The sequence below is a fragment of the Echiichthys vipera genome (assembly GCF_963691815.1).
Source record: "Echiichthys vipera genome assembly, chromosome: 8".
Taxonomy (NCBI): domain Eukaryota; kingdom Metazoa; phylum Chordata; class Actinopteri; order Perciformes; family Trachinidae; genus Echiichthys; species Echiichthys vipera.
This window is the reverse complement of record NC_139833.1, coordinates 17494471-17519001: the sequence shown is the minus strand read 5'-3', so window position 1 is coordinate 17519001 and position 24531 is coordinate 17494471. Positions and strand designations below refer to the sequence as shown.

At 39.4% G+C, this 24531-nt stretch overlaps 1 protein-coding gene across 1 annotated transcript in view; it reads right to left on the bottom strand.

The window, feature by feature from the left end:
• The window catches only part of ptprub (protein tyrosine phosphatase receptor type Ub), a 167138-nt gene that overhangs the window by 99853 nt on the left and 42754 nt on the right, over positions 1–24531 (bottom strand). Inside the window, exon 2 of the mRNA XM_083918392.1 lies at positions 16181–16312. Coding sequence (XP_083774518.1) covers positions 16181–16312 — 132 coding nt within the window. The remainder of the gene's footprint in view (positions 1–16180; positions 16313–24531) is intronic.

The window sequence follows — 24531 nt, the reverse complement described above, 5'->3', positions numbered from 1 at the left end:
GCACAATAAGAGCCCTTACACATGAAACAAAGCATCAACAACATAGTTAGCAAACCCGGAGTTTATTAAAACAGCTTTTTGAAAGACTTACCTACTGGCCCCGGTACCAGCTCCTCTCGCATTAAAGTTCATTCAAGTTGATTAGCAAATGCAATCCAAAAGGAAGGAGCCCATTGATGCTTTATTTTATGTGTAGGCACTCTTATCATGCTACTACAGAGGTTTGGTATTATTTTGAGCAGTATTAGTGGTTAATAAAGCCGTTTTAATGCCTTCATCGTACTGCCCCGAGCTAATCAGTGTTAGCCCCTTCCGCCTATTAGCGACTCTACCGGATTTCTCTGTTAATAGTTCATACATGAAAAAAACTGGCTTGATGGCTTATTTGATGTGTGCAAGTGTAGAAAAAGACCATGGGATGATTTTACACCGGAATTAAACTTTAAACTACTCCCTACCATTGTTTTTTTCATACTACGTCGGCGACACAGTCGAGCATTTGGTCTGAGCGTCTAATATTAACACGGATGGGTGATCCAGTCTACCAATGGATGATGACAGACTACTGAGCCAACTAGAAGGTAGAGTACGGCCATACCACCTCATATTTCTGGTAGTGATAACAACTAATAGCGCCCGTTAGATTGGGTGATAACATTCGAAGCAGGTGGCACAGTACAACCACAGTGCACTGTGGACCATAGAGATGTCTGACCTCCCAGTCCAGATTTTCTCAGTCAGTCCGGAGACTTCCGCGCAACAAGGACATTTCCAGGACTTCCCAGAGACGTTGATCAAACTATTACTATTTCATTCTGAGAGAAAGAGAGGGAGAGAAGAGATGCTGAAGATACTGTATTTCACCCTCGTATTGTGTGACAATATGTGTGTATTTCAAGTCATGTAGACATCGCTTCTATTGTTTTAAGATGTTAATAAAATATTAGATATCACACATAACAAGAATAGTTTGCATAATTGATTCACTCCAGAATATAACATCAATCTAAGGATTATTTATACACGGAGAGATGCTGGAGGGAGAAAATGTCTGTGTGGTCCAATCTGATGCAGCACTAGTCTATTTTGCAATGAATGTGCCCGACGGAGACAGCGCTGAGTCTCTGTCCACTTATGTCAGACAAGCTTACTAAAAACTTTATATGGTTTCAGTGAGTGGAGGGAGGCAGATATTTGGCTCACATACCTTTTTCGACTTTTGTGTGTCATACTGACAGCAGATCCATTTTTCCTCCTAGGCTTTATACCATATGCTCAGTTATGACTTTACTTCTACTCAGTGCGTAGTAAGCTATGGATATAAAATAGCACTGTTCTAACAAATGTTCCTTATTTAACTGCTCTCTGTCATGATTCAACCACAGATTCTGTTTGATTTTCAGTCCAATCAAACCAGTGATCCTTCAGCTAGGCTTTTTCTCAACTTTAATGAAAAAAGGAGTCCCAAAGTAAATGGCTAGCTAATACCCAAAACAAAGCTTCTCGGCCATCTGCTTGCTGGTGTGTTCTGCATTTAAAGACCCAGAGGTCTTGTGAGACCAAATGCCAAACGCACCCAGAACAAAGAGAGCAGACTGTACATTTCTGTGTGGTGCCACAACCTGCCAAGCCTCCCAGGGCGTGAGGTCTACATAAGATGAAGCAAAGCAGAGCCGAGGGGAAGGGGGGAAGGGACGAGCCTACAAGCCTTTGAACTTGGGAGTGGGCTAAAGCTTCACCCTTAAGATGTCAGAGGGAGGATTTAAAGCTGCACCTTGCTACTTCAAATAAACATGCACAGAGAACGTGTGTCCATCCACATATATATATTAATAATATCTCCTACAGGGTATTACACTGTATGTATACACATGCTCACATATGCACTCATCAACTCAGGCAACAGACAGCAATTATCCTGTACCCACCACACACACTTAAATGTAAGAGCTGATTTAAGGCTTTCCTCGTCTTTGAAGTGCTCTTCTGCTCCTATTGCTACTGTAGAAAGGTTCGACCCGCTAAAGCCCGTGAAAACAGGATTAGTCTAGCACTGCTTCCTAATTAATTGTCGGGGTGTTTGGCTAATAAATCTTAGTTATCTGGCCCTCTAATCGTAGCACAACTCCACCCCGGCCGCTGGAATTTTTAACAGTCTGTGCTTTCTGTAATCTGTATCTGCTTTATTTTGCTCCTCTCCTAATTCAATTTAAAAAGATAGGCCAGTGCATTGCGGAAATTGTTGTGCATCGTTAGATTAGTCTCTAATTGGCTGGCTGTATTGTGCAGCAAGTTTGGCCTGTAGAATTTTTCAAAGAACTTTTCTTGACACAGGGTAAGAGAGGACACGACTATGAGGAGAGACAGTACAAAAGTAAAGTGCGACTGTTACACTTCACAGCACTACAGTTCAACTGTAGAGGTACACTGTAGTGTACTGGAGAAAGAGTGTCTTGAGACTGACATACTAGCAGATGTTAGAGAAAAAAAAAACACACCCTGAGGCATACAGGCCTACAGTGATGAGCACAGGTTGGGGAAGCGATAGCTGGTGTTCATCTGCTTCTGCACTGCTGTAGACAGCTTGCCTCTCTAAAGAATTGAAGCCAAGATCGAGGTCTGTGTGGCATTTATAATGCACTGACCAGATCTCAGGAACAAAAATGCCATGTCATCTCATTCTCAATATCATGCTACAGCTGGGTGTCAAATTAAACTCAAAGAGTTATGGAGAGATGGAATACATTGAAAACTTGAGACCATCTTAAAATGGGATCACACCAGCAGCAACGCCAAATCGGGCCAGGGGCGTAAAGTGGTGGGGCAATGGCCCCTTCTGTACTTCCTACCCCCCTACTTCCGCTGCCCTTACTCAAACCACATTCATCTTTGAAGTCAGCCTTTATTTTGATCTCAACTACACACCTGTAAAGTTTGATGACTGTCTTGCACAGTTGCAACGCAATCGCGGTGACAAAATGTGTCCAATCTGATAAAAAGGACATATAAACACCGAGAAAAATACTCAAAACCTCCTCTGTCTTAGTCCCTTCTACAGTAGGTGTCTCCAGGACCACATTTTGCTATGATGACACACACAAACACATAGACTCATTCCAGCGTCAGTGTCACGGCTGGTAAAGAGAAAAAAGCAAGTGAGCAAATGAGTGATAAGATAAGATGTGAAAGAGCAGAGACACAAATGCAAATATGCAGCGTGAGGACAGCCTGACTCTCGGTGAAATGGAAAATGTGTGCGAGTGTCTGTGTGTAAAAATAGGTGCATGTGATCCGTCTCCTCTGCTCCCAAAGAGGCCTCAGATAAATTAGGTTAAGCAATGTGCAAATCCCGCAGCTGTTTGTGGGAGCGCGTAAGGGGCATCCAGCTGAGCATCACAGACCGTCCCTGCCACCTCAAAGAGAACACATCAGAAGATGAGAGGAGCGGTTTCTCCTCCCTTCAGGAATATGTTCATGAGAAAGACTTTGAAACATTACGTTTCCCACAAGTTGGATTCGTGAAATACTCTGCTTTCTCTGCAATGAAAAACATTACAAATACACCACAGCGTATAAAAGAATATGAGTTTCTACTGAAGTTATGATTATGGCTCTTTCTATTGCTCCCTTAAGAGAGCACGGCCCTTAGCAAGGTGACAAGGAAACAGTCCACACACAGTGGGAGCTGGAACTCAATAATTGTACTGTCACAATAAAACTGATGCAGAGGTTCCAAATTTCACTTTATGGCGTTGTCTCAAAACTCACATAAACTGGCACCGAGGCAAAGCATCTGATTCTCTGAGCATTGCCGCCTCGTGTTTTCATACATAAATCAATTACTGTATTTGCAATGCATACAGTAAGTCAGCAGCATAGTGTTTGAATCCATGGTGTGCGCATGCATCCGAGTGCCAGTGCCAAGTTTGTTCACGCATTGTTGTTTGTACGGCACCAATTTACAGCGCCTGCCATCGTCTTTGTTCTCATCGTCCCATATTGATATGTGAGCAAACACTGTCAGACAGCTCCTCATGGAGAACCCCCAGCAGTCATTAGCTGTAACAACCTGGGAGTGTTCCTCGGAGGGACGTGCTCTTCACTGCGATTACAAACAGAAAGCTGGAGCCACGACACTACAATTGAGCCACCTCTCCAGCGTCTCTGATGGGTTTTTTTTTGTTATGCTACAGATATTGTATTGATGTTTGTTATTTTTTTCAGAGCAATTATGAGACCTCAAGCTGTGGCTAGTGCAGGCATCTGCTGCCACATTGTGATCACGATCGCAAAAGACATACATTGTTTTATGCCATTCTCGCTGGATAATTGCAGTCAATATTTCTAAGGGTAGGAAGTGCCAAAGAGATTTGATAGAGGCAGTAAAAACAGTAATGATTGGCACTGTGAGAGAGGAATCGAATGTAGTAATCCTACAGACACACATAAAAGCACACAAAATATCTCTCATTCCAGAGGCTTCTAAATCAACCATTGGACTTCTTACAATAGGATGATTGTACATTCTCTACCTCGTTTAAGAATGATAATGTTTTTGGACAAAAAATATATATATATATATTTTTTTTTTAAAGTCAATAACTTCACTTCCGCCAGATAGTTTACTTCATTTTAATTTAGTTTATTCCAAACGTAAATTAAAAAAAACATAATTTATTAATTATATGCATAATCTTCATCCAAGCCCTTCACATCGTTTTAACTAATGCCATATGCCTTAATGAAGAATAATAACAATTGGGCACGTGTAAAAAGCTAAATATCTGCAGTTTGGTTAAAAGCAAAGAGTTGGACAGCATACTTAACACATTGGCACATGAGAGTTTGTGAATTAAGTATTTTGATACTTTCACAGTATCTATATAGCACCTCGCTTAATTACCATAAAAGACATTGAAATCTCACTTAATATGGGACCTTAAAAATAATGTCTAAAATATCACGTCCCAGAATTTCATTTAGTCTCACCTCCGCCATCTATTCCCACAAATGTCCTCCTCATCAGATATTAAGAGCAGTGAGGAGAATGAAGATAATAGGTAGATAAAGAAGGGGATGCCAGATGTGATACAGGCTATTTATACCCAGGCAGCCGTGCCGAACCCAGTAAAAGACAGGCAACAAATGCAGATGGAGCCATGGACCCCTGAGACCTGCTATAATATATTACTTATTGTGTATAATTCAAATAGCCATCCATCTCCAGTTAGTCATTCTGCTTGCATCAGGCCTTTCACATTCATTATCATATCAGTTAACACAATTTAATGCAAATGACTCCACCCAGAAGCAGCGCCTACATATCAATTACTGACAGAGTGTTGTGCACGACAAGACTTATTATGGCAACACTGCTGAATTAAATTGCACCTGAGAGGAAGCATGCGGATGAGAATGGTGGGAATGGATGAGAGATTACGAGGGAACATGAGGAAGGGGAATGAAATGTTTTGTCCCCCAGCTCCTTTATACCCTGGAGGACTCTCCCTAAAGACACTTCATGAGTCTCCAAACCAGATGCCAACTCAAGAGGATCCTACTTCTCAAATCAATGTTATTTCAACAAATGGAGATGAAATAACCTAGACTCAGAACTTCCTCCTGGCAACTGGCTTGCCACCCACTAAGCCTGCAGTGAAAAAATGCACTAGAATCATTAAGTCTCACAGCAGAGGATCAATAACTGCATACAAATTCAGCTCATGCGATTTGCAGGGGTGTTTATCTATGCCATTATTTAGCACTTTTCACCCGTATTGGTGAGGGTAATAGAAGCATATGCTGAAGTTTCAGTCCCCAAACGATACATCCATCACTTACTCAGGTACAGTGACAGCTGATATAAATATGGAACAGACTTTTTAGAGGATACGATGATATGCGTTTTAAAACAAAGCTATATCCGTAAATACACCTGGTGTTTTGGTGCATGATTATGCAGATGCTGTTGTAAAAGCTGTTGCACAACTGAGGCTCCGTCTTTGAATCCTTCAATGTTCAACCAGTTTTCCCAGCGGGACCTGAATTAATCAGATTCCCAGAGGGACACAGGGCACTGCTTTTATAAGCAGAAGATTACTTCATACTCCCACAGGAGAACACTACAACATTTCAACTCCCCTAAGAAAAGCAGTCAACCTAACAATGGAAATAAAGCATAGCTCTGAACAATAATGCCATTGAAATGGCAAGTCAGCAAGATGGCCATAATAAGTGCATCGTTCTGTTCCTATAGCAAAATGGGTTCAGTGTTATAAGGGCCTGTTTCTGTCTAGAATTTTAATAAACTGTGATGACTCTAGTTTTAAACTTTTTTCATTAAAGAACCCTTTGACAAAGGTGACATTAACATTAGCTTCGCTCGTAGCAGAAGTTTCTGTGGAGGCCAACTGTATCTGTATCTGCTGATACAGCGTTTAGTATATACAGTAGGTAGGTACCTCCTTACTATTCTTGCAGTTGATATGCCCTGCGCTCTCTTAAGTGTGCTTATACTGTATGACTTTTCCTGTTTCTGTTCTGCACCAATGGGATGTTTCCATTTTGCGGATTCTCACTGCATCATCATCGCCAGCAAAAGCCATGTATGTGCGCTAAAACAGACAGCCTATATATTATGGGTTTTTAATTGGCAAAATGAGCATGTTAACAGTAATGTTGATAGTGGAAAATATGCAATCAAGTTCATGAAGATGCTTTTTTAATTTTACAAGCAATTATTGTCAACCTCTTTGATCATGATTCCCAGTTTGACCATGTTACGTGCCCATCCACCATCACTTCAGTGCATTCTTATCACAAACGGCACACTACCTCCTGCATAAGAATTGTTCACGTAGAGAAACATACAATATGGCCGTAAGTCCTTGAAGTGAACCAAGCCATGGCAAATTACTATTCTGTTATGTGTAAAGCTTAACTTTTTAGTTGGGACATTTGGTCATTTTTGTTTATGAAGCCTTTATTTACTTTGACTAAATCTCCCTGTGGCTAATATTTACTTGCAGAGCTGCACGCAAAGGGTATCTGTTTTATGTTGACATTTATTTATGGAGCAAAATCTCATACAACATCCGTTTAAAAATGCTGTACAGAGTGAAAAACATACTTCAGATACAGCCTGACAACACATGACCAAACAGCAATACATTACACCGCTTGATCCTGCATTAACGATCTCCTTTGACCAAAGCCTTTGAGCAGTGTTGTCTTTGTGGCCACCGAGTCAGATCCATCCACAGATGACCATGAAGTAACCCAGAAACTACCTTATGAATCTAGTTTTTGTTATATTGTATGCATAAAAACTCTCACAGTGTGGTTTATTTCCTTAAGGATATTAAGTCCTACATTGTCAAGGATTGCTGTTTTGGTAGTAGTGAAGTATTAATCAATCAATGCGTGTCATGATTAACTGAAAACAAGAATGGTTGAAAGTTTAAAAATGAGTGAAGATCGGGGCTACCATCATGTTCTGCTTTGAGCAAAGATGAGCCACAAGAGCTGTCAAAAATGTGAATTTCTTGTAAATGAATTAAACTTTATCAAAGTAACAAATCTGCATACATTTTGTTATGGCATTTCATCTGTCTGCATTCAAGAACTCATGAAAGATCACAGAAGCTTTTCCCTCTATTACTGTACAACTGATGTAGCCCAGAATGGGTCACAAATAAGTGGCTTTGATAAATAAATGCAGAACTTTTTCGCCTCCATTTCTAATTCACATGCACTGAGAAAGCTAAACGCAGGCCAATAAACAAACAGAATTTTAAGAAATACATATAGAATCTATCTGCTCAGGTTTCAAACAACTTGCTGAGGACCACAAGCCTGTGTGATCTGTGAACATTAAGGGAGAGTCGGGCAAAGTGTGGCCGCAGAGGAGTAGAGGAGGGCACAGAGGTTGGGGAATGTCCAAATACACATACTGAAACTATCCACAACAGGCACACGTCGGCTTTTCCGATCTCAAGATCACCAATTAGGGTATGTGTTAAGCAGAAAAAAGAAGGAGAGATGCAGAAGAAGAAAGAACACATAAATGTAAGGCCCACATTTAAAGCCAGCCTGCAGGAGCAGAAAAATGTCTTTAAAGTTCATTCAAGTCACAATATTTAACGGAGATGCTTTAATTCTGTTTATCTTTTGCTTTCTAAGAAAGTGACCAAAAGACTCAGTTGGATCACTGAGCATTCACTAACTTTGCAGATCAATAATACATTTACACACATTAGAAGATTTGAGATATTTACCATTGTTAGTTTATAATGGTGACAGTTTAGAAATGAACAAACCCTGGAATTGGAATTGAATCTGCTGTGGAAGTTTTAATCAAACATTTATGTTTCCCCGAGGCCATGATACGATACATATCGCAATACACGTTGATTTTTAATAATGACCATGTCCTCGGGCCATGTATTGCCACTGATTTACAAAATTGATTCAGATTCACAAGGTCCCAATTTTGTTTGATTCAATATCCATTAGATTATGGATATTTCAGTTACGAACAAATGTTGTGTGGATATGCTGTAAACTGTAAAATGAACCCTCTCATTTTGTGCATTATTAGAAATAGTATTCTTTATATTAAGAACTGACCCATCCAATAGTTACATTAATGTACTTTTTCAACATGAACACATTGCAGCAGTCAACACAATAACATCTATAGACTCTAGTCAGTGAGTATTGAGAGACTTTTATTCAGATATCTTGAGGTCAATGGATCCCTTTGAAAATGGCAATGCCATTTTTTCTTTTTATGGATCGATTTTGGCTCATTCAAATGAAAATCAATTTTAATTCAGAAAAATCTTTCTTTTTTTTAACCTCGCCCTAGAATCCCAATGACTTTGGTGTTGCCCTGACTCATCCTGTAACATTAACAGCAGGTCAAACATTTCACTAACAGTATAAACTACTTACTATTTATTGGTTGGAGTCCAATAAATATAAGAAAAGCTACACTACCCATATGCTGACGTTATAACCATCTAGTTCAGCTTGATTAGCCGTTCATTCTTTTACACTTCTCTTAACTGTGCTGACATTGTTTAAAGAGGAAGATAAACAATACATTGCTACTCCAGTCTGTCAAATATGGCCAATTATGTGTGAGCAAAATCCAAAAGTCCCATTCCATGCAGTAATTGTCAACCATATGGCCTTTTGCATGAACCATTATGCTTCAAGTGACCGGCCACTTCAACTGACCTGAGTTTAGGTGATTCACCTCGAAAGAGTATTTGGCTGCAATCCCAAGTATGCTCCTGAGCCTCAATTATGTTGTTAAACCCGCAACCTTACTTATAAAAGCCCTCCAGCTGTCCCTCTAAAGCGACATTAATTAGACGGGAACTACAGACGAAAGGGGGCCACATTACCATACTTACCTATCACCTGTGTGTCTGTGTGTGGGTGAGCAAATCACAGAGAACAAAAGAAGTGGTTGCAGAGTTTCCACCAGATAGACTGCAGGCTTCAGTGGCTGGCAAACTGCTCTGGAAGCGTTTCCCAAAAGTGTCTCTATCATTCACATTAATGATTCCTTTCTACCTTGTTGAGAAGGTATAAAGAGAGCTGGTGCTTGCTTCGCTGAATAACAATTTAATAATTTTGTTTATATATTTTAAAAGCTACTGCATAGTGAAAGGTATTTCTCAGATGGTTTAAAAGAAGATTGAGCTTTCAGACATTTATATGATACATCAGCGATCAATAAACATGATATTCTTTTGTTTGAGGTAATGAGTCGTGAGCAATTATCCCTCTGAGCCACGGGTGTCTGGTCCAGAGCCACGGCAGACTCTGCAGGTTTTCATTCCCACCAAATACTACAGCTGCCGATTTCAATAATTACTTCCTCCCTTTCCTACCAAAGGTGCGTTAATTAATTAAATCAGCTGGCGCGAACAAAACCCTGCAGACACATAACTGGACCCAACTCTCTTCACGGGAATGAGAACATTTGCCCTCTGTAAACAAAGTTAAATTATAACTATAACTCTCTAGCAAGAAGATTTTAAAAGGTAGCGGCTCTCGTCATGACAATAAGATGCAACACTAACCCTGAGGGTACAAAACAGCTATAATTTCATTCATCATCGCACAATCTTAGCCTTGAAGCCAAGATTTTCCTGTAAAGCTGAAACATTGCTTAAGCCCTTACATGACTTGATTTTTCATGAAGATTTACTCTTACATTTTCATCTCTTTTGAGAGAAACAGTTCTTTTTCCTAACAGGTGAAAAACAGATTATTGGAAAACAGTTTATTGACCTTCTATGGCACTGCATTGAGGTAACTGCACTTTGAAAGAGTGCAACTTTAAAATTGCAAGAGCAATTGAATTTCATTTATAACTTACATAATTAACAAAGTCTTGAAAAGTTGTTGCAAGACTAATTTTAAGCCACCAACTGTTGATGTCACCGGTTATAACGACTACTGTTGGCAGCTAACTTACCCAGCTGTAGTTAATTAACGCTAATTCTGTGAATCTCTCGCCTGATTAATAGGTTTCTGCAGTCTAGTAAATTATTGTTTTGTGAAAGAAGAAACTCTGTATCATTTGGTTCGTGTTTTTGCTGCTCATGAAAGACCAACAGAGAGGCCTCTCCATGATTTCAGTGAACACCTGGCATCTTAGCTAGCAGCTAGCCCAGCGGTTGTCTAGCATAAATGATGACAGCTGGTGGTGAGTTGTTGGCATCTCAAAGTTAAACCTTTAAACACATCATAACATAATTTATTGATAAACGCCTTTAAAGCTCTGGAATGAGACCTCCTGGATTCAGGGTAAAGCAGCTTATACTGTCATTCTGCGAAGCTAACGTTAACATTCACTTAAACAGCTAAAGAGGGACTTATGTAGCTGTTATCAACAACTAATGATATATTCAAATCTCATGATTATACTTAAATATTATTGTGTTAATATTAATGTCAAGTACAGTATATCTATAAAGTGTTATCTTAATATTTTTAAATGTTTCTAGAAAACCAGGGGAACCAGGCTACCATTAGCAACCACTTTAAGAAATTGGTGGCCATTAGTGGTAAACACTTTTTAACACATAAAAAATAGGGATAGTAATCAGCAAAATATAAACATTTTAATTAAATATTAAATATTGCTGTTACAGTAAAAACTGGAATCAGAAAACTACATGTGTGTTGACTTGCATGCGCACATGCATCTGTTTCAGAGACGGTGAAGCAAATTGTGTTGTTTGACACTGAAAACTCCAAATACTTTAATAAAGCTTTTATTCTTTTATGTCATATTTGTATTGCCAACTTAGAAACCACTTACTCGTTAGTGTTGAACCTGAAAGCTATAGGCAAGGTTATTCAAATGTTGATTTTTCTCTGACTGACTGGTCCTCAACACTATTCATATACACATATAAATACATGAATATATTCTGATATATTTATTAGTTAAATCATGGATTGTACTTGGTATAATTTTATAAAGTTTAAATTACAATACCAATACAGAGGTTACAACTATTAAATCTGACGTATGCCAACAGATGGATATCTATAATACACTGTACTGTTACCATTGTGGCAATATAATGCATGTAGGCTTAATGCATATGTTGTTTATACAATACAAATAGACTAAATAGCACCCGCCTCCTCCTCGAATAAAATACAATATCTGCATCTATAGCAGCATTTTTTCCCAACAAGTCTAGCTGCAAATCTACTATAAAGTTATACTATCTGTCTAAAAATGGACAGAGTTATAAGAGCAAAACGTCAACAATAAATGGAGACCTTTTAAATGAGATGATATAAACTGCATATATATGGCAAATGCAGACTGCCAGAGGGGAGAGGTGGAGGAAGGCAGCGTAATAGAGTATTAAACCAGTGAGGATGGCTGGTCAGCTCTGATAACAACGCTTCTCTTACAGCAGATGTATCTCTCTTCGCGCTCTGCCTCATCCTTTCACAGACGCAGATGAATATTGGGTTGCAGTCAATAACACACTCGCACTTGTGTGCAGCTGGTCTGTAGTGTGCGCCCGCAGCCAGGCAGGGGTGAGAGGTGACAGATAGTAAAGGCCAGACATTGCCCTCCAAAGCTGACTGGTAGAGGATGCCTGAGATACAGATGGAGGTCTCTGCGTTTTACTGTATGAATTGTTAAGGTCATTACATTAAGCCTGCTGCTACAGCATGTGACGATTGACCAGGCTCTGACCCCAGGATGATGCTCAAAGCCATGCTTCATTTAAGTCTTAACCTTCCTTAGACCTGATGTCCCTTCTAACTTTAGAGTCCATTCAGAATGTCTGAGGGTATTTATGTCAGAATCTATTTAGTTTAGCTTAAAAAATCAATTCACTCTGTGGTCTGGTGCAATGTGATGTACAAATATGTAGATGGAGCTGGATCCTAGCAAGCAGAGGGACCCATTTTTCACTGTATGTGTGAGGTTGGACAGCACATTTAGTTGATTAGTATGCAACAACTGGTGAGAAAAAAAGCATATTTAAACCCTATTTCAGCACTGTCAAAGAATTTTAGTATGACTCAGCTGGAAACTAAAGTCTCACTTTTTGCACATCCGAGAGACAGTGTTTGTATCATTGCTGGGGTGGAATGTTTATGTGCTTAGTGGCACTTCAACAAGAAGGAATACCTCTCAAAGAGGGTTTAAAGGGAGCCTCACATACCAACCACTGAACTTAAAGGGAACTCCACAGATTTTACATATAAAAGTGTGTTGACAGGTCTTGAAGAGTACTGCATCGGTGGTGGAAAAATCCTAAAGCCTGTTATTTAGCACCGGAGAAAGCTGTGTGAAATTGAATAAATTACCTTAAGTGAAGTAGTTTATTCAAGTGTCACTTGAGTCAGCATTGGTTGGGACTGAAGAGTCAAAATTCAAAAAAGAATCTGTTGGTTTAGAGTTAAAAAGAAGTGACCTTAGCAGACCTCTGTAGCCCACTCCTCATTTCTGCTTGAGGCTCACGGCTCGACGTTACATTAGCCACTACGGAAATAACACACCTGAATCTCTGACTGAACTGTCAGAAGTTGAGTTGCATTGTAGGCACCAGGATTTGGAAATGATAAATGATGAAATCAGATTTCTGTGGTTCTGCTGTGTCCGTCTTTTTTCCTTGTTCCTAGAGAGTCCTACGTTATAAAAGTGCAATGCTATGTTTTTTGCTTTTAAAGGAAATATCCACCCTCAGCTAGATTATTAGGTAGTTATATTAATAGATTTAAGTGTTTATGTTTTTTTATGCTTCTAGCACCTTTCCACAGCAGCAACTTTTCCTGGGGCCAACAAGCTCAGACTTTTCACAGTGATAAGAGAAACCAAGGTCTAAAATCAGTTCCTCAGCCATAGTTTCTGAGCCTGAAGTTCTCTGAGTTCCACAGCAGATTTGTCACTGGTTTGTAGAAAGTTTTGAGTCTTCTTTTCCACCTTTGGATGTCTCCTTGCGTCCTTTGGATCAATTCAAACATCAGAGTTGCAGCAAATAAAGAAAAAGGCAAATTTATGTGATTGTTTACTTGTATGTGAAAATGGAATGTGAAAAACGCGGTGTCATTGTTAAATCTAATTGTCCTAATCTTCACGGCTCTTGAGATACAGTGAAAAAAAACAACAGGAATGCACCAAATCAATCAATAAACTGACAAATGCTGTTTGTCCGCCCTGTAGTTAAAAATACGATAACATAAGATTGTGTTTTATTTTGCAAACAAGAGATGCACATTCCTTCACGCAAGCTGTGGCTGCACTACTGAAGCTGCTGTCAATGTTGTTATTTCCGCCTCATCTTTCATGCTAAACGTTGAGTCTTTATAGATGCCTCTTTGCTTCTGGTGGGTGAGAACCCGATGTGTACTGTTGATGCCCCAAGACCTGAAAAAGTTCTGCTTTTAATCATCACTGTAGTTACCCAGGAAATATCTGGACTTCATGTCCCACACGTTTGACCTGTTGACCTGTTCAGAAGAATAAGAAAACCACAGCTCCTAGCAAGGTGAACAAAGAAAGCAAGATACATTGCCAAAAGCTGTTTTTAAGCTTGTTCAAGTCTTTAATGGATTTTCCTTTAAGGCCACCCAGCTACACTATAATGGATATTGCAGCAGACCCATAACTTTTCAGGCTAATGACTCTGCCTTTCAGAAAACTAGGTATACTTGACATGCAGACACATTCTTCTTCACAAGGTCGTCATCCGGCAGGGCTGACTTGTTCATTAAAACAGCGAGAGAACGTCCGATTATCAATAGCAACCAGACATCTACGATCTAATTCAAAATAAAGGGGAATGTGATAGAAAATGGGCCATTCTTATTAAGACCTCACCATATTCTATCTTTTTTTTTCCAAGACTATTTTCTCTTTCACAAACGGTAGTCTCTAATTTCTCCTGGGAGCCACAAGCTGCAGCTATCTCAGCTGTGTTTACTAATCTTCCCTCGACACCAGTTTCTCAGCCCCACAAAGTTAATACTGGTCCAATGTAAATAGCCTTATCTCATAAACTCTTGTTATCCCCCCACCTTGGCTGCCCATTGTGATACATGGTTAGAAGTCAACACAGGGGGATTAAGACAGAGAGAATGAAAAGGGGGGGGGGGGGGGGGGGGGATCCCTATGCCAGCATCTACAGACAAAATGACACAGTTAAAATGTCAAGGTGTACCTAAGAAATGACACCAGTCAGAACACAAGTAGAATAATTAGATAAGATAATAAATTAAACTGAATTCATCTGATGGTTCTCAGAACTGATTGATCGAGAGTTGATGCTCGGAGCTTCCCTCGCCGTTTTACTATGTGCAGATTACACTACCTGCCTCATTCCACCTGTGCCAGTCAGTTCCACTGAAGCTCCCCCGATCACTGCAAATGCCATGGCAGTAAGTTTTAATTAAACCCGAAGGGAAAAGTATTAATTATCCCATCGCCTGCCGTGAATTGGCTGATGGCTGCAGGCAGACTCTCGCTCGAATGCTGATGATGGGGAGGTGAATGAGGTGTGGTTTTAGGAGTTTAGGATTCATTTGGGGATTTATCAAATTCAGAATTCTATTTTGACAGACGCCTGCGGACATGAAGGAATTTCTGTCCAATAAACCATAATCACAACTACATAGCTTTTAAAAATAAAATCCCTGCAGGAAGTTTTGGCCTTTTCAAAGGCTACTGGAGTCAATATCTTCCAAAAGGATGGCGTATTCCCTCAGGCCTACAGTTACTTCTTTTTAAACAATCTACAGTATCTGGTTGTATCCTATCTTGTCATCTTTCAACTGTTCCTAGGCTTATCTATCTTTATGTCAGTCTTTTCTTCCAATCTTGTAAAATCGCTGCTGCTACTTAACATGTAAGTTCTTTGTCTCCCTCTCCTGTAAGATTAAAATTTTATTGTATGTTTATGACATGGATTGCTCGAATTCTCATCACCATATAATTTTTGACTGATTGATCAGTTATACTTGAGGGATGCCGGTTCCTTGATCACATTGCAAGTTTCCAGGGTAGAAGTATTTTCAGCGGAGAGCCCACTGCTGCCACTGATATTTCTGCTGAGAAGCTGAAACAGCACTCTTCCCTTTGTTATATCCCTGTAGGTGTTTGTTAATGCAGAGATGGAGGAGCGCTTTATAAACTATGCATGCCATCTCCCTCTGGCAACCACCAGTAGATAACATGATGGCAGGAAAATGCTGGTTTCCATTAGTCCTGTGAGGCTGGTTTACATAAAATTATCCTTGGGGTTAGCAGGAAGCAGAGAAAACTGTGACAAGTGCTTCATTAAAGCTGGTGCGTAATGGGCACTGGACATCCAAAATGGCTGATTTGCATGCATTTACGCTTTTCTGATATGTCTGCCTCACAAACAAAAGTCCATCTATTTCTCAGACAATTAAAAAAGAGACCAAAGAACACACCAACTGATGAGATATCTCAAGACATAGCCTTTGGTCTTGTGCCCCATGAACTTGAACAACATGTACAACATGCTGTGTTTCAGATTTATAGCAAGCAGAGCTTCTGGTCACCTCGTCTAATCTGCATGCCTACCAACATCTAACTACACAAAATGGCTGCAGCCTGAAAAACAGTCAAGGCAGAACTTTAGGAGAGAGGAGCACTCACCCCGCAGGAGGTCAGAGCTGGCATAAGGTGAACTGTACGTCCGAAAAAGCAGCCAATCAAAGTCGTCCTCCTCCCCCTGGGTGAAGTCACACAGACCGGGGTCTGAATCTTCTTCGAAGGTGCAGCCAGCTGCTGAGGGAAAAAAAGGAAAATTAAAACCATGGCCATCAATAAAAGAAACAACATTTTATTTATTTAGGTTGGTTTTGCATTTGGGTTTTCACTTTCTGTCTGTGTCTGTAGTGACTTTACTGGTGCTTATTTGCTTTTGCATTATCTATTTTAAATCAGTTTTATTATCTGTCACAACTGTGTTTTATAGGCGACAGGTTATAATCATCACATTGGTTGTATGGACCTTAGTACACTCAATAAAAAGATGATTTCAATACGGAGGGAGGAAGAAACAACGTTTATGTTTTCTTCAGTTTTAAAGAGACAGATTTACCTCAAAAATGACTGAGACACATTAAGGATGAAAAAGACTAGAGCTGCAGCTATTTCCATTACTGGTCCATCTGTCAACAATTTTTTTGAGGAACTGGAACCAGAGAATGTGGTAATTTATGCTTAAAATGATTTAAAAAGTAAATTGATTACCAAATTCTTGCCGCAGTCAACATTTTCCTAAATATATTTATTTCCAATTTCCTCAAAAACTTCTCCTGTTATGGTCACACAACCAAGATTTCTTCATTCTGCAGTTCATGTCTACTTGATCTTATGACAATGAAATTTGCCCTGCAGCCACACTCACCACCTCACTGCCCTTTCAGACCAAGCAATGACCTTTATTTACTATGAATGATAAAATGCTCGACACAAATAAGCCAACCAGGGTTTCAAATGGATCTAATGCTGCTCAGCTGCGACATGAAAGGCCTTGCAAGGGTTATTATAATTTATATAGTGTTAATAAAGAACCCAAGAGTAATCACAGATGGCAATGTGTGGCCCTCTTAGACAAGTATCACAGTTTGCAATTATAAAGATGCTTTAACATGACTGTAAAGGGTGTAATCCCTATGCTCCCAAGGTCCTCAGTGTAAGATTCGTAAAAGGCTATCTTCACAGCTAGAAATCCATCTGTAGGCTGTGAGGTGTATGATCCAGAGAAACATACATAGAACATTTGACCTTGAAAGGTCTACTTGATATGTCATATTTAAGAGGATATTGAACCGGAGAACATAGGACTCTGGGAACATAGAACCCTCGGGACATATACGCTCCCATGTAAAGCATGAGTTAGAATGGTCAATATCAGCCTGAATGCGGGGCCACTGTCCCATGTCATAAACACAGGTGTGTGTGTGTGTGTGTGTGTGTGTGTGTGTGTGTGTGTGTGTGTGTGTGTGTGTGTGTGTGTTTGTGTGTGTGTGTGTGTGTGTGTGTGTGTGTCAAAATTGTATTAAACAACAGTGTACAGTGTGCTCAAATGCTCTCAGACCAACATCAAATCAAGCAATGAGCTATAATTACTTCAGACTCGCACAAAGGAACACACATTTTGGCAAAAGCAATAATTGCCCCTGCATCTGAGGAGAATTACCCCTACCATAAAGCATCCACAAACAAGACTACATATCCAAAGCCCATTCACCAAGTCATACAAATAGTAATAACATTTGGGGGAAGCGAGCACCCCTGGAAAGGTAGTGATTACCATAATACCTCACAACCTGCTATTCCACGAGCCAAAAAAGCTAATTTTTTCAAATTATATTTAATAGCTATGGCTTTAATGACCCTTGGGTCCTGAATTATATGCTTCAGTTCTGCATCTGTTGCCATATTTCACATTAGTCCATCGGTGTGAGAATTACAATCTAAGAGTGGGCAGTTTGAACAGCGCAGTCATAAGACCAGAGCCTGTGTCAGTAATAATTGGAGCAGGACAGCACGAGCCACGACATACTAATGATAGGAATAACCATGAGTAGCTCCTGAAGGTGACCCCTGCATCTACAGCTTTATTACTACTCATTTCAAGAAAACTCTATTCTGCCATTAAACAAATGGTCTCAATATGACAGGCTGCAGACAAAAACGCCAGTCCCACTGTAGTGAGGATTCATAATTCTCTTTTTTACTACCAGTGTATAAGAGAGCCACAGCTTCCAGTCGTTATCTGGTCATTGCGATAGTTGGACTGGTTTGGCACAGTATGTGCCAAATAAAATGGAAAACATAAAAGACTGTGGTAGAGCTGGTCTGGGAGTTTCCAATGCCAAGACTATATCTGGGTTTTGGTACCAATGCCACATTGCATAACGAAATATAATCATGTAATCAATCTTTATGCAAACCCGTTTTTAAAAATCCAATAAAAAAGTAACATAGTTTGCAATGCACCAGTGTTTCCTCTACCATTATATTAAGGGGGGCGCCCCTGATCCCAAACTAGTTGCACTAGGTGATAAGCTAACTGGCTAGCTCCTAAAGCTGCCTTGTAAATGTTCAGGAACCGTGGTACAATGTCATTTTATAACATTATATGAGGGGACATTATTACCTTTTGTGTTTAATACTGATGTAGAGAAGATGCCGATTTAAGCTACAGTCCTTAAATGCTTATATAATACTGGATATAAGAAATAACTCATATTCATGCATTTGTTTATTTGTATTTTATTTCAGTTACTGTGTGTGCACTGACAAGCTTATCCTCTGTACTGCTTGTATTTACTATTACTCTGAGAGTAAAGGACTTAAATCAACTAATGACTCACTGACCGGGGCCCTCTGACTGGAGCACTGTAGGGCCCACAATCACATCTCACTAACCAGTTTCAGGGGCCCAACAACACCAGATCACAACAGAAGTAATTTAAGGAGGATAAAGGTCTATATCTTGTCCTTAAACAGGTCTATATCTTGTCCTTAAACAAACTACCATAAATAGTTTCTTATTTACATAACGGCATGTCCTTTCTGCCTCTATGGTTGCACGTTTACAATTACCCTCTGCAGACAAACATATCTGCTTTTTTGAACGAAGCTTATTTGAGCTTATTTGATGTATATTCATGCCCAAAAAGACGATGGAATGCAAATACGCTGGAATTGCACTTTAAAAAGGGCAGCTATAAAAAAAAAATAAAAAAATACAGATTAAAAATGTTTTCCTGTTCCCTGATTTAGAAGAGAAAATATCTGATTCAAGAATCAGTTTAAAAAAAAAAAAAAAAAGAAGGAAGCATTCAAAGCCATTTTTTGGTATTTGACAGTTCTCTGCACTCAATGCTACAATCACATTTTACTCGATACTCAGAAAGTATAAAGGCTCAAACCCTCTCTCTTATTTGGGATGTTTTTCACTATGCTGCGTCGAGCCATGAATACACACATTTAAAGTTACTACAGTGGATAACTGTTGACCTGCACCATTGTGCTGCTGCTCGGTACCAGGGAAGACCAAACAGTGATAGTTACTTTCCCAAAAACCAAGCAGTGCCTTGCGCTAAACTTATTCTCAGTTTGGCTGTGTTGAAAAATGTTAGTGGTGGAGTTTCCCTCCTACATTTCTACTACTAGTAGCAGCGAATCCATGGCCCTCTGTCATTTTGAAGGTCCATTGAAAGACAAAGTAGAATCCAAGATCCTTGATAAAGAAACCATGGGGCTGTGCTCAAAATATCCATATTCAGCGATATTGTGACATACTCCTGATACATGTATTGATGCAGATGCTGCTGTATCGATACAGCAGTAGATTACACTAGCTACTTCATTAATTTAATGCCGCTATGATTCCATCTGCATAACCTGGCACCGTGGTATAACTAGAACGAACAAAAGATAAGTTTCTTAAAGCTCAGAACAAACGAATGAGGGTTGGCATTAATCTTAGTCCAAGAACACATATTAGACATATTCAACATATTATAATGTATAATATTTTACAAACATTCTTTATATTTTCTTTTATTCTAGTAGTGTAAAAATGGGATATAAGTAGAATAGATGCTGGCCATCCTGAGGAATTTTAGCACTGTCTGCACATTTCTGTACTGTAGTTTTTAATTTAACAAATCTAAACACGTACAGCCTTATTTTACTGTTTATCAAGCACTTTCCTACAGCCATATTAAAAGCTGTGTTAAGTTACTGCTGATGCAAACCGAAACATTTCCTACTGCTGCTTCGCATAAGTTTTCAACCACTGACTCAGTTGGATGCTTTTATTGTGAAGCAGCTTTGGGAAATGCAGTGTATTTTACATCAAATTAGCCGTGCAACTATGCAATTATAAAAAAAAATGTAGTTATGGAGATATATATGGCGCAATTTGATCAGTGCATTTGGGAGGAAATGCCAGAAAAAACAGCTAGACTGAGCTGTTTAGACGATAGGCATCTGCTGTATACTCTTTGAGACAACCAACAAACCTCCAGAATGTCATCAAGGTAAATAAAAGCTTAAGTCGCCTTGCCAGAAAGAAACATGAGACTCTACAGAAGTTGTTGCTGGTGTGTTTAAAGGGTTGCAGTTGATCCAAGGTGTATTCCAAGGTGTATTCACTACAGCACAACACTCAGGGTGCCCTTGGCTACAGCCAACCTATTACATCACTTTTGCACCTCCAGCGATTGTGATACGATAACGCCGGAGCATATCTACCATCATGTAAGCTCAGTCCATTGGCTTATAGTAGCAGGCAACCAGCAGAGGAGGGAGTGTGGGTTTCTCCCTCTGGGTTTGATTTATTGTCCCGTGCAGGGCTGTTACTGCACAGATCTGCTGCTGAGGCCAAGGGTTAATTGTCCCGCACTGGGGTCTATTTCTAATAGAACAGCCAGAAATATGGGACCTGACACATCCAAATGCTGGCACTATATTATTCCCTGTTGCTTCAGTAAATGAAGCCTGCGGACTCCTCCCTTTAGTGTCTCATCATCCAGAAGACGGAAACCAGGATGCAAGGCCAGCGCTGCCCCGGGAATGTCATCTCCTCACAACACACTGGGAGGGATCCAGCTCATCTATCATAACAAAACACACTCCCTCCTCAGCTCATTCTGGAGGACCATTGGGTGTGTGGCGTGTCAGTGGCCATTTTTTACCTGAATAATTACAGCATAATTTAGTATAATGACCAGTGCAAAGACAGACGCTGCCAAAATTTTATGGCGGAAGTTAGACATGTTTCACTATTTGGTCTGATATAAATCAACCTCCACTTTAAATGTATACTTTGTGCTCAGAGAATAACTTTCTGGAAAACAAATATGCAATGTATTGATATTAAATTAATAAGGAATATAAGACTAAATATCGTCTTAGATTTTGGATATCGTACCGTGACATTGTATGACAGAAAATGACGTAACTTTCTGATCTTACCAGACTGTTCTAGCCCCTTTACCCACTTCATCGTCATTATATCCACATTACTGATGATACGTTATCATATTTGATATCTGATTTTCTCCATACCACTCAGCCCTAGCCCATATCATTACAAAGTCTGTGAGACTGATAATCGATGCGTCTGATACTTGTCAGACTTGCAAGCATTTTAAATGATTTATAAGGTACAGTAGGCCTATGGAATAAACACGCTGTGTCTTTTCTTGGGAGAAAAATGGAAGAACAGATTGATCAAACTTTTAAAAAAATGCCAAGGAGCATTTGTTTCAATGATGCAACAGAAGACATTGTTGAAAAAGCTCAACTGTGCCAAATCAGCCGGGCACCCCACATGAAGTACAGCCATGTGCTAGGAGGAGCAAGATTTATTCCGCTTTTTGGTTTCTCACGGTGTTTGATAAATAATCTCAGTGTTTACTGTGAACCAACACAGATCACTGCATAAATACATTCATACACAACCTCTCTGACTTTATAGCAAACCAAAATAAACTTCAGATTTACACTGTGGAAGTGATGAGCCACACTGTCAGAGGATGAATGCAGTAGCTCCTCTTTGATTTCATATGGACATAAAAAAAAAGAAGTGGCAACTTGTTTACCAGACACTCCAATTTGCCACCACATTCGTGGGGGTACGTAAAACGTCCCTAGTTTTATATGTGCAGTTAATCAAGGCTGTGAGTCTCTCTCTGCACATATCAGTGTCACATGTAGTCCTTCACGTCACATTTGGTATCTCTCTTTATTTACTTGTCTAATCCCCTGCCTTGCTATCTAATTAGAGTGTCAACTATACACAGTGAATATTGTCAGAGTCTCTGCTTATCCCCTTTATTTGCTTATGTTTTAAGCATAAGGACAATGGCCTAAGCTCATTTAAATCAAACACAGCAAAAAACACACAGCAGAATATGAAATCAAAGAAGTGGCTGAGCCCTGCCCAAAGTCTCCACCACTTGTTTATATTGAGAAATTAGAGCCGGCGTCAAGACCACCTAAATCCAGAGTGGACAGTCATCAAAGTGCAATCTATAAGCGTACCCTTTTTTCTTTTGTAATATTTCAAAGAAAAAGAACAATCTGTCATTAAATACAGCAATCTTTTGATCTGAAACACTGCAGTTAATCTTTTCACTGGCTTCTAAAATATTTAGTACAGTGAGTGAGCAGAATGAAAGTCCAACCCCACAGGGCAGTACTTGTACAGATTATAAATTAGTACTACTTTTTTGAGTATGAAATTGTCATATGAGCTACTCACAGAGGTAGTAAAAAGCTGTATGTGAGAATACGGCTGTAAATTAGCTCAAGTGCTAAAATTAATTATGAAAATCCGGTCCCCTGGACAACACCTATTAAAGGCATGAGAAATTAAATATATTTAATCCTTGGCATGTTACGAGCAGAGTCCCACTCCTATCATAGACTATTAAATTTGACATCACGATGTCAATGTCAATATATTTAAAAATAGTCATGAATGTCTATTTTTGGCTAATCCAGTAAGTTAAACACCTGACAAATACAGATCACATTAATGCAAAAACTATATAATAATCAAAAAGTACTATACATTTCCTGCTCATTGATTTGAAAGATTGCCAACAATGGACTAATACAACCAGAGATATGTCTGTAGTAAAAATGTTAAAGCTAAATAACTGATGATGAACACATTTTTATGGTATAACATTGTATCATCATATCACTCAACCCAACCCCAAACTACTGAAGGAATGGTGACTTAAAATAAAGTAGCATGATCCGTAAATGGCTGATTTTCTAATTGTTTCTATTCTGTTCTGTTCAGTCTAAATAAGGAACTCAATGATTGAACTGATGTTTCTTTACATAAAGGCCTTTAAATAATCATTCTGGGTGTTTTCAACCTAGACCCTTTTTTTTACCTTGGTTTCTCTGTAGAGTTTCTGCAAGATGAATGTTTTTTTTTTCTAGTGAACAGGGTAAGAGGGATATTTTAGCATTCTAACTCATGCTGCAGATCTATTTATATGCAAGTTTAAGGCATTCATTCATTTTGATATACACAGGTCCCAACACAATGCGGGTTGCTTTGTGAATAGAATGTATTTTAATGCGAAGCAACAGTGCCAACCAGCTGCGCTGCCAGCAGAAAACTAATGGCACATTTCCACTGCACGGTACGGCTCGACTAGACTTGACTCGCTCTTTTTTTGGTTTTCCATCTGCAAAGGATGCGGATAGTACCTGGTAGCGAGATTCCAAGCAAACTGAGCCGATACTCAAGTGGAGGGAAGCGTGCAGATTCAACTCATGTCTGTGCAAGAAATGAAAGTGAAAGACATTTATAAAGGTGTTAAGGTACTGCTGATGAAAACAACCATTCTGGTTTGGCTGGTTTCTAACAACAGTTTTTAAATAACAAAACTACAGGGGACTTTTATTGTGAAGACCTTTTAGAAAATTAAATGTGTTTATCTGCTGTTCTACTGCTCTTCATGCTCGCCGGCTTCTAAAATGCCTCAGCAAAGGCTGCGATGTAAGAACGGGGATGTCTGTAGTAATATCTGACATTATCTTTTCTTAAATTCTGATACATTAATGAAACCAAAAATTCGGTTATTTTCGACCGAAGGGCCTCTTTGCTGACACCGCTACCTTTTGCCAGACAGCCAGTGATGAGTATGAGTAGCATCATCAGTATGTAATTAACAGAATACTTACAGAATACTGGTGTTTAAAAACACAAAAAAACGGACAAAATACCCAGAGCTGCCGTAGAGCCTAACCCCGAAAAGCCCCGCCAGTGAAGACACACCTTTAAGTGAGAAGATTGGTATCACTCTTGTATTTGTCCATTAAATACAGCAGCTAGTTAGCTTAGCCTAGCATAAAGACTGGAAACAGCTAGCCTGGCTCTGTTGAAAGGTACTATAAGCCCTACAACCAGAATCTTTAAAGCACAATAACTAAAATGTTCAACTTCACAGGAA